Here is an 11,691-nt window from a genome sequence, read left to right as displayed (position 1 = left end):
TCAATCCTCCTCCAGGCCTTTCAACACCGCGGCGTATCGATCACGTAGGAAGGTGAGGTGATAGAGGACATCCTGTTTAGCGTCGCGTACCCTCCTCTCCTCCTCCTCCTTCTTCTGAGTAGAGGCCTCCCCGGTGGTTGACACCGAGGCGCGCTCCACACAGCGCACCACACACGCCAGCATCTGCACCTGCTGCATCAATCGGTGCGCCATTCGGTCCACACTGCTCAGCCCTCCTCCTTCCTCGCTGTCCTTGTTGTCAGGGCTGTCGGTAGCACCACCTCCTGGTATTCACACAAAGATGTAATCACAGGTGATATGTTTTTTTCTATATCTAGTTGAAAAATCAGCAGAAGCTAGCTTCTCGTAAGCTTTTTTTGCATAGCGCTGGAGATGGCAGAACATAGCGCTCAGTGTCAAATGGGCTGAGCTAACTGAGTGATTCCCGTGATGAATAACGACGGAAAATTATGTACCACTGCTGACACGATTACACAATTCGAGACTGATGAGCCAAGATCTTCGAATGATGCAATGATGCGTCCGCACCTACATCACCCCTGGGTGGAACTCGTGATGGAAGCTAAGCAGTTGGGTGCCTAATGTCCTCCACTGGCAAAAGATGATAAGAAGCCTCAAAGACTCGTCGGCTGTTCTTCACATCGCCGTACACTTGAAATTGTTTCCTGGCTGGCTGACTGATTTGCGTGTTATAAAGGTGGAACTGCTAAGCTTGTGTTTCTTTGAGAAAGGATTACAAACCAATAGTGATTATTTTAAAGAATAAAACTATGTTAGTAGACTTTCTGCGTCTTGTTCAGATTGGCTGAAATAAAATAAAAAGCTGGTGGAATTTAAATGCTGAATAAAAATTGTCAAAATAATGTGGTTTATATATAAATGAATACTCCTATGTCGCATGAATCCAGAAAAGCAGCTCTTGCCATTTTCCTGTCTGGAGCATTCACCTCCGTTTCCCTTATTCGGATGCGTCTCAGTACTTGCCCCCTTGGACGTCTGATTAGTAGGTGGCTGAGTGGGCGCCAACGGTGTCGAAGTCGGCAGCGTGGGAGTACCCTCGTCCACATCCAAATTCTGTAAAAATACCAGCCAGAAGGGATTTTGGTATCCAGAACATAATTCAATTCACTCGTTTCACAAATTAATTTGGGATCAGAGTCAATACTACCTTTGAAAAAGACATAAAATTAATATCCTTTTTTTGTCTATCATTTTATGAATCACCAAGGTCTTTGGGAGTGCCTCCTGTTCCTTGTCCTTTGTGGCGCTTGAATGCTGATCGAGAGGGGGAGTCTGGTTTCCCATCTGCTCCACTCCTCCCTCAATTTCTCTCGATGTGATCTGATGTATAACATCCTCCTCCTCCTCTTGATTCTCTTTTGAGGTCACAGGTCCAGCCCTCCGTAGCTGTTCACTTCCTGGCATTGGTGCTGGATCAACAGATGAGTTCCCAGCGATGACAACGCCTGAAGTTTTGGCGTTAGAGGTTGTCACGTCGGTTGCGGAGGTCTTTCCACTCATTAAAATATTATAGTACTTTTTTGTGATGTCGATTAGGTCGGGGTCTAGTGCGGTCAGTCCAATTTGATCAATGACTGCAAAGTGAAAAAAGCGACTGGTTATGTTTACTCCAGAAAAGCAGTTCTACATATACTCACAAATTAAAATAGACTGATTCGAGGTGTGGGTTTCTTGGGAAGATGGGTTACCACTATGGTCTATCTTAGGTTTTATTCCACTTTTACACAGTTTGGCTCTAGAATCAAACAGTCTGGCCCTAGCCATTTCCGTTTCTAATGCAGTTCTACTTCCGAATAGTCGATTTAACATGTAATTACCTGGTACCAAGGTGGTAATCGCTAGCTAGACGAAACAGGGAACAAGGATGGGGTAAGACAGGGTCCCTCTTCCCCATTCCAGAGTACTGCATGAGATCTTGTGAAAATGGAGCTTTCACCTCATTAACCAGATTTTATTAGTCCCGGTTCTAATTGACAAGCTTTAAGTCGCGTCGAGTGGGCTGATTACATTTGTAATTGATGGTTGGCATTAAATGAATCCTATCCTGAAAAAGCACTGCATTTTGTCTACAATAAATCACATCCAGCAAATGTTTGCAAATTTGATCAGATTTCCTAATTTAAACATCGCATTTGACTTTTCACATTAAACCGTCATATTGGGGTCAGTGGCTTAAAATGACTACAATTGATACAGAATAATCTCTGTCCCAACTCACCGGAATGCGTTTCCTTGCCAACACCCTTCTTTAGCCTGTAGGTGAATCGATAGAGAGTACGTTTGTCGTCGCCTTTTAATCTTCCACCTTCACCCACTGCCGGAGCCCTTCCACCTCTCGCGGGCAGTTGGAAGGACTCGTCAAATGAGGTGGACGCGACGGACCCGTCACTTGAGCTGTTAGCGCTCCTCGGTTGATGAATTCGTCGTCCACCCTGCATTGTCCCCCGTGTCTCCACCTCAAAATGACAGCTGGAATTGGAAAGAGGAGAGCCCAGTTATCGATTTCAAATTCAAAGAGTGGGTGCATTATACAAAAACCTTGATGCTTGTTTGAAGTTTTATAAAGTGAATCGAAGAGAATGCGGTACACGACATCACCTTCAACACTTGAATTTTTAAAATGGCACCGATTATAGGAGGGTGGTGGCTTGCATCCCTCAAGACTTCCCTTCTCCGAAGTAGCAATTCAACCAATCCAAATCCCTGAGACATACTGTAAAGTTGAGCTGTATGCTTTATAAACACGTGCTGCTCTTATTTTTATGTCCTGACGGAGATCGGTTTGTTTTAGTGGAGTTTAGATTGAAATGGAAGTAGAAACCGGTAGACAGTTATTTGAGTCTCTTCTCTAGTGTTGCAGAACTGAACGATCCTGCGATTCGCTCTTACTTTAGCAGTCTTGCTGTTTGGTCCGCTTTCAACTTCATTTCCGAAATACCTTTCCCGCAACGATACTTTCATTCATTTATCGTTACCTTTAGCTAATTGGTTCATGCATACGGAACTTAAGCATACATCTCGGACCCTCATGACTCAAATTGTTCATTCATCTGTCCATTCATCCATTTATCTGTTCCGTATCCATCCGCCCATTCTTCCTCCCTTCAAAGTTCCCGCCATCCATCAATCAATGCACAGACAGAGGGACACAGAGAATGGAGCATGAGAGAAGAAGGGCTCTTACATCTCGACGTTGAGGTGAACAAACTGCAGTTGGGAGAGGCTGGCATCGGAGGAGGTGAAGAAGGAGAAGGCACGCATTTTTGCCAGGGCATCGCAGATGGCGTAGCTGAGACTAAAGCAGTCCTCATCTGTTGTGCCTTTAAGTTAGCAGAAATGGAAATGGATCGTTTCAGCAACAGTCACGAAACGGACCTACATTCTGTGGTTAATCTATGAATTGTGGCTTTCTCTACTAATCTATCTTAAATTAATTTTGACATCTGGCCTCTGGAAAAATCTTCGGCAGTGTAGCGGTGTAAATAAAGGCGTTTGGGAGTCATCTGCGATTTAAAGCGAGTCAATGCAGCGCTCTGTGTTGTAAATCGCACCAACGCTCTGGTCATCTGATATAAATGACAAAGAATCCCTCAGTTTTTGTGCGACGCACAAAGTTGAGGCTATTCCCTTCTGCTTAACAACTTCAAAAACTTTTTCCTTCGAACACATTATAATCAAACTTTACAGGAAAAAAATTAACAAGTTAAGTCGGCTTAAAAATTAGCAGAAAACAATACCTCAAAACAATTGTGAATAGCTCAACAATCGGAATGGGTTATTGCCCATAAAATATTCACACAAAAACCATGAAGAAGTTTAAAATAGCGAGGCAGAAGCAAGGCTTACTTAGCCCAAGGTCATCAATCAGGACGAGAGAGTTGTCCGTCGCTGATCTGAGCATGTGACCAACCTCGCGCATCTAGTTGAATCACAATGAAGCGTCGCCTCACCTGCATAAAGCTAACCTACCTCCAGAGCGAATGCAGAGGCATTTGTGGACATGTCGTCGCGACAACCCATACGGACAAAAATTTTGTCTGTCAACCGGAATGCAGCAAATTTGGCAGGCACGAAAGAACCAATCTGAGCAAGGATTTGCATTAATGCTACTTGGGTCAGATACGTGGTCTTGCCGCTCTGAAACAGTGAGGAAGTAATGCCTGGGTTAAGATTTATCTCAGTTTAGGAAATTGAGGATATGGAGGGTTCGGAGGACCATCAACATGGCCTCCTGCTGGATGTGTGATAGCTATTTCATGCGTGCGTCCACAGCAGGTGCCTTTCTTCTGTAAGGTCAGTCCTCTTTTGAAGTGAACGCGCCGACAACACCACAAGCATGGGGTTTGGGATGCCTCTGAAGATTTCATTTGGCGTGTGACACTGGAAGTAACTACTTCTGATTAGGTCAGGAAGAGCATTAAATGTTGAAACGTGGGCGAAAAAAAGACCCCCGTATTGAGCATGGATAGCACTGTGCTATGTTGCTTTCAGTGGGTACGGAACTCACCATACTTGTGCCAAGGATGATTAAGACATTCTGTGATGCAGATGCGAACTACAAATCAACAGCAAATGGGTACAAAAAAAGAGTACAAGAAGAGAAATTGCTATAACTCCAACTTACTGTGTTATTGCTGACCGGTAGACAGCCACCGAACCGATCGTTGATCATATGCCGTCCCTCTTGAATGGCCAGTGTGTCCCCGAAAACAGGTTTCACTAGAAGTGGAGGAGAAATGTTAGATTTAATCATATTAATTCGGGACAAACCGAAACAGTGACCAGGAGGAGCAGAGATGACAATGCGAGCGAGGGAGCAGAGGAGGTCGAGACCAGAGACGGCCTCGGAGAGGCGGTAAAAGAGACTCATTTCCGGATGTAGATCGTGAATGAGCTTGCAGGCGAGACTGAAGGGAGAGGTAAAGGAGGGGAGTGAAGATGAACGTGACTTACTTGTCAGCGATCAGGTAGACCTCGTTGAGGGATCCTTTCACACGTTCTAGATGAGGGTGAGGGTAAGAGAGATGGGATAGGAGGCCCTACCGTTCAGTTTCACCTAAAATAGACGTGAGATAGTTCTAATAGGCAACTTTCAGGATTCCCATCACCTCATTCAAAAAACCGGCCATACGTAAAAAGACCTTCAATTATTTCTAATAGACTTAAAGCGTTGTACAAAATTACACCAGGTTTTATTCATGCTATTCGTAAAGGCGGAGTTAGAGCAGAAATACCATCATTTTGGGGTGCTTATAGGGATGTACCAGTGTACTTCCCATTCAGCGACTTCCATCACTGCGTCTGTCAGAGCATGTTTGGCTACAGTCTGAATTTATACCCCTCTAATCAGCTTACGCACTTTGATGCCATAAAGAGAACAACACAACGACACCCTGAAGGGGCTCACATACCAGCTCAGCCGTGGTGCAGTTTATCAATCCTCTGGCGACTTGCACCTTGATAAATACTTCAGGCAATCCATGACGCCTTGTGTGGGATTGACTGTCAAAAGACGACCCTGAAAAGTGGGAGCCGACAGACTCAGCGCAAATTTCCGACCTTGTTCGCAGTGCTGGTGGTAGATACAGCGCCTGTTCGGGAATTTGAATGAAGAAGCCACGCGCTTTGTTGTAACCCACACGAAGAGGCAGAGTGTGCTCTGAAGCAAGGCCTTTTACGTAATCTGAAAAGGGAAAAAGAAGAGGACTAGCATAATGCTAATTCTCAAACAGCAACACCGTTACTACAAACCACTTACGCGAGATATCGTCCACCTGCTCGGCGTAGGCGCGTCGAGTTAAATCGAGAAGGACATTTATTCCTGGCTGAAAAAGGAGGGGAAGGAGGAAATGGAGGAACCGTCTTTTGTACTAAAGCGTTCTTGTCAGACTGTATTTAAAAATTTGTACAAAAAAGGAATTCCGTGCATTTTTACACTTTCCCGCCATGTATTCGCATTAATCTCAGCGTTGCATTGGTGTCTGGAGGGCCGCTTTGTCATTGACTTGTCTTTGCAGGTAAACCGATCTAGAATAGCTTACTGTGCCAGTCAGGGACGAAAAACAATCAGCAAATATTCCCTATCTTTGTTCGCGCGGAATGAATCACCTCTTGCCCAACTTCGTTAAACAATAGATTGTGCGTCGATGAGAAGTCCGGGATCAGGTTAAGGCTTCTGCGCGCCAAAATATTCACAGGAATGACTTTTACGAACTGAGAACATGGTGACGTCTTCTTGGACAAACATTTGGGCATCCTTTAAATGCCTTGCTGATAAGCAGCTGGCTGGATGGACATTCCACCATTGTAAAAGCTGAGCTTAGAGTCTTCTGTAGACGCCTTCATTTGCAATCACCATGGCAGCACTGTGTTTTACCTTAACTTCCCGCACCTATGTGTGGAAAATGCGAGAAAATGAGACTAACCTTGATGGCGAAACACTTCTGTACACGCATTTGCAATGTCCCCTTGCAGACACAAGCGTCCTGATGCAGCACAGTGGTCATTTTTTCCAGTAGCTCAACGTAGCCAGCGTCCGAGAGTATCTGCATTGGAGTTAATAATGAGTGTTCAAGACCAATTTGTTACTTCACAGCTCTTTCATATTAATACATTAATAACATAGTTGCTACAAAACAAATTAAAACTCTTCTAATTAAACTTTAAGAAATGGTAATCAACCACACTAACTATGTCAGAACCAAATTAAACGGTGCTCTATCTCATATTCGTTTGAAATATCGGCTAATTCTCACTCGTGCGAACACAGCTATCATTCCATAGTTTCGACATTTGGTGGAAAACAGTACGTGAGTTCTGCGTAACTTATTCGAAACAATGAGGTGAGAAGTTTACATTATCGCTTACTTCTCGATAAGTCTTGAGAAGGGCAGAAGACGTCCCTTTCAGGGCATCATGCAGTGGTCGAATGAGATCCAACATATGCTTGATCGCAATCAGTTTGGTGATTCGTAGCTCAGCATTATTGCCAATCGTTACCGCTGATACCAGTGAGGAGGTGGCATCACTGTCACCGCCCACGCTGGACTTCCTCCCCGAAGCCATGTTGGAGGTTGGGGCAGAAGCGGCGGAGATGTTCAACCCGGAGGCAGTGCCAGTACGTAGCCTTTTTGGTCGATGATCACGCTGCACGTCCGAGCTTGGTGTGAGCAGGTCTTCCCCTGCACCAGGACCGCCAGAGGACGAGGTCAAACAGTCGCGAAAGGTGGGCGAGGTGATAGCGAAGGCGGCGGAGTTGGTGGCAGTGCCAGTAAGTAGATCAGTACGAGGCGCAGGGAACTCGGAGAGGTGGACGCACATTGAGAGGAGACTGTCGATGGCTGGGAACTTTGCCAGTACATTCTTTGAAAGTAAACAAAACCAAAAGTACTTAGTAACCCATTTTGTGGGTCAAAATCAAGTGGATTTTGCCCTACTATATACTTTGCTAAACATACTTCATTCCTGATTGGTTTTTAGGAATTTCGAAGGACTAGGGTGGTAGGGATTACTTAGGATTGTATATCTACTCATAAAACCCGATAATAAATAAATCAGATCAATTAAGATAAATGAAGTAAATTTTAACTAGGATGCTCAATTATCTCGGAATACACTTGATAATTTGATGTTTTTAATCGTGGATACTTCAATTCCCATTTGAAGAGGCGGTATAATCCTTCAGTTCCTCCGGACCGGTATGAATTATTATGACTCTAGGGAGGACTCAAGGTGCTGCATGGGAACTTGTGCCAAGTTATTACGCCATACTAATGTACTGTCAAGAGTGGCTTTTACCATTCCAACTCTCGGTTTTTCATAATTCAACTCAGGCAATGCCAAGTTTCGTTTTGTCCCAAGCCTTTAACTGGAACACAAACCTAGCGTCAATCAGAGCGCAGCCAAATGAGGCGTCATTTATGTCCTCACTGTCCAGTTTTCATCTAAAGAAGCGAATGACTTTTACGGCCCAAATAATGCTTGTATCTTCCTTCTCATTTAATATTAGCTTCAGAACGCTAAGTAGAGTTAAAACCATGGCCCTATAATGGTGCTTGCTATCAAAAGTAGGTTTATCCTAGGTTACTAGGTCATTTGACTAGAATAAAAGTTTGTGACTGAGGAAATTGGTTCTTACCGGAGCACGCCTTGACAGTTACAGGATTATGTGGGTGGTTTTTCGCATGAAAATTATCAAAATTTGACCTAAGGCTACGCAACTCCCCAATAAGGTTCTACTTATTCCGCTTGGCCATTGTATATGAAATGCACATAAAAATCAAACACTACCAATCAAATTAGTGTTGTATATATTTCATAAGGGATGGTTGTCGCTAGCAACAGTTGGGCTTTCGTTTACTGAGTGATCCCAGATTTTGCGTAGATTTGGGTTTTTAGGCGTTGGGCGTAACCTTGCTGGATTTAACTATTAGATGGCCAAAATAAGCCAGTGGGGTTGTTGATAAATCCTTCTTCATTGACTTACTGTAACCTGCAGGGACTTGTAAGATGCATGCTGCTGTCTATATGCATCTACTGTCAGCCATAGATATGCGTCAATTTATCAACGGTACTCTCCATTTGTGCCCGTTGAATTTCCATATCATTGAGCAAAGGTTGAATCTTATGGGTGTGATTCGAGCAGTTTATGTTTAGCTCGGCTTTAAAGCTGCAAAGCATAACGTCTCGTCAATTCCACAGCATGATGCTTGGAGAAGACGGTAGCAGAATGCACCATAAAGAATCAAGTGGCTCAGACGATTTGCGCAATTCTGCTCAAGTTCAGGGGGAATTGCATGTTACTACTGACAAGCTATAATAATTCGAGGCAAAGTTCTCAGGAACAACTTTTTAGTAGTACTTCAAGTTAGTATTGATTGAACAATTTAGCGAGGAAGGTCGTGATGGAAGCTACAAAGTAAATGGATGCCCTTACCTACTACGCATTGTCAACTGAAAAAATAAGCTCCAAAGGCTATCATGCATCATGTAAAAACTTTCCATGTATTTTAGATGTTTAACTGACTAAATTGCAATGAAAAATGGCTTTTAAGTTAGAAAGTTGTCAATTTAATTTTTTATTATTAAAAAAATGAGCAAATGCACATTCAAAATCAGAGAGAGAAATATGTTTTTACCCTCTTGTCTTTTGTAATGCCGTCGGAGTAATGCTTTAGCCGACACGGCAACGGAGAGGATTCACCATATAAAGCAAAACTCCCATACATTCCAACAGCAAGAATATAGATTAAGATATTATGATATGAAGTGGCACTGAGACTATTAAACTTCTTAATTATCATTCTAGTGAAATGAGAAGGACAATAATCGGAACCACTACCTGAATCTCAAGCAAAATCTGAGGTTTCGAGATGAGCTCAGCAACCGAGTCCTGCCGATAAGTGATCGTGGTCAGATCTAAGAAAAGAGAAAAAGGAGGAAATAATCTTGTCGCTGGTCACTGTATTACCAAGACCATAATATCCCTTCCACAACGCACCATTGGGCGGCTCCAGCAAACAGCCTCTGAGTCGACGTGCCCCACTGAGGGTGCAGGTGTTATTGATGGCCTTGAATAGGGTCTGGCTGTCTCGCGGTCGACCCAGACGACTCACCAGGCCCAGTCGAATCGCGCTTGTAGCGTCTGGGTAGAGATTTTATTTCCATTAAACACAATGCTTAACGATGTCTACATTTGTGAGATACGATAGCCCACACAATTGCATAAACTTACTTGTCGGCAGAATGAAGGAAACAGGATAAGGAAAAAACCATATCACAAATTTTGATTTTCTTCGTCCGTTATTAACGCATCACTTAAAGAAGAGAGCCATCAAATGCATACCCAGCATTGTCGCTTGAGTAGAGCATCCGAAATCCACTTTAAGGGACTTCGGAGCATAGTAGACCCTCTTTGCTGTCTCCAAGTAGTTAATTAACGCTGCAGCAGCGGACAGACCATAATATCTAAATTAAACATTACAGTGTTGGCAAAAGATATCGACACAAGCTAAGTAAACCAGGATTTCGCATCCATTACTTTGATCAATATGCTTAACATCATCGTAGGAATTCCATTTAATTGGTGAAGTCACGAATGACAATCAAAAATTAGACTATGAAGTTACGTTAAGGATATCCTTGATGCTCACTTCTCTTGAAAAGCGTAAATTGATGGAAGGTAGTGCGGATGACACAATGATTTGAGATATTCGAGACCTGCGAAAAAAAATGCATAAAAACAATTTTAATGAAAGCACTCCTGAAAGAGTGAGGAATGGGAACCTTGTTGATTGTTAAAAGAGTAGCGGCTAACACCAATAATGTTGCACCCAAATTCGCTTTGTTGGAGCAATTTCACAAGTCGATTCATGTTACTTGACTGCTCTAAAGCCGAGTGAGGCAGCAAAACCTAAAAATTAAATGTAATGCCAAATCTCAGTCCCAAAAACTACTGGAAACCAAATAACAGCATTGTGTTCCAATACTATTAAAACACACTACTACCAGTTTAAAAATGCATCTGCAAAATAAGGTTCATTTCTGTTTGCGATTTTATAATAAATAAGATAAACGTACCTCAGTGGGCATCCATACGAGCATTTTCATAAGAGTGCTGCCATAGCCACTGGTATCGGTGAATTGTGATACCTCGATGCCAGGTCGATTTAAGTCGATAGCCGCCATTCCAATTTGACCATTATTTGCACCGCGTCCCTCAACAATGCCTTTATTTAAAAAACATTCCTTATGCCGAATCCAATTTGCATAATATCATTTTGCGAGTTAATAGTAGGATAAATGTACCAGTCCCATTAACCAACACTATATGTGAAACAAATGTGTTTTGCAAAAGGCTTAAAAAAAAGAAAGTAGAAAGCTGAAACCGAGTACCTAAAGCCAATTTCATGCTTCTGGTATACACAATGGCTAACAAAAGAGGCCTTTACATCATAATTAACATCTTAAGCGTACTAAACGAGCACTAATTCTGCAGTCCCCTACATAAAATTGTATTTGAGAGGGTTCGTGTACTACGACAAGTCCTTGAGGAGGAACATTTCCAGTGGCAAATACTTGAGCTTTTTCTTGAATTTGGCGGTTCAGATACTTTCGTTCTTTCAAAAGCTCTCTTAGTGGAAAAGCCTGCGCGCCATTTAAAAGAATGCAATTTTCTTTTCCACCTAAGAGCAAAGTCCACTTGGCGAGAAACTAACCCTGAAGATGACATTGAATGTCCGCACGATAATATGTACAAATTTAACGTAAGCCGCCATTTTGATTACTTAAAACACAAAGATAATCTTTGCATTAAAATTTTAAAAGCTTTAAAAAGAAATTTTCTGACTATGAACTTGTAAAATCTGGTTTTAGCTTTCCATCAGGGAACGGCACAACCCTTTGTGTAGTTGAGGTGAATTTGTGCAACTATGGAACATTTGCTTATTGATTAAAGCAACGTTAACCTTTTTACTTAAAATGGATTTTTTGTTTAAACTAATTCAAAGGATTACCTGCCGCTACAAAATCATGTGTGGCATTAAAAGTTATTTCATTAGGGAAGATTCATAAAGCTAAAAACAAATTTTTTGCTAGAAGGTGTTTATCACTTTTATATGTACAATTGTCTGTATTCGGTACCCCTGCAGT

At 42.6% G+C, this 11,691-nt stretch overlaps 1 protein-coding gene across 1 annotated transcript; it reads right to left on the bottom strand. All coding sequences in view use genetic code 11, as the record gives it.

Annotated features, from left to right (window-relative positions):
* On the bottom strand, positions 1-10,728 carry EGR_03837 (MutS protein; the record flags this gene model as incomplete). Its single annotated transcript, XM_024493086.1, has 21 exons — positions 1-284; positions 969-1,095; positions 1,246-1,616; positions 2,261-2,511; positions 3,227-3,362; positions 3,889-3,961; positions 4,012-4,179; positions 4,550-4,597; positions 4,667-4,761; positions 4,813-4,949; positions 4,996-5,041; positions 5,086-5,098; positions 5,454-5,725; positions 5,801-5,867; positions 6,468-6,587; positions 6,910-7,404; positions 9,383-9,459; positions 9,542-9,685; positions 9,887-9,982; positions 10,194-10,260; positions 10,621-10,728. 21 exons carry the CDS (start codon positions 10,726-10,728, stop codon positions 1-3), a joined length of 3,195 nt encoding a protein of 1,064 aa, XP_024352547.1.
* Between the last annotated feature and the right edge of the window lie 963 nt (positions 10,729-11,691).

The sequence above is a fragment of the Echinococcus granulosus genome (genome assembly GCF_000524195.1).
Source record: "Echinococcus granulosus chromosome Unknown EG_S00021, whole genome shotgun sequence".
Taxonomy (NCBI): domain Eukaryota; kingdom Metazoa; phylum Platyhelminthes; class Cestoda; order Cyclophyllidea; family Taeniidae; genus Echinococcus; species Echinococcus granulosus.
The sequence above is the reverse complement of the archived record's forward strand: the minus strand, read 5'-3'. Positions and strand labels throughout refer to the sequence as shown.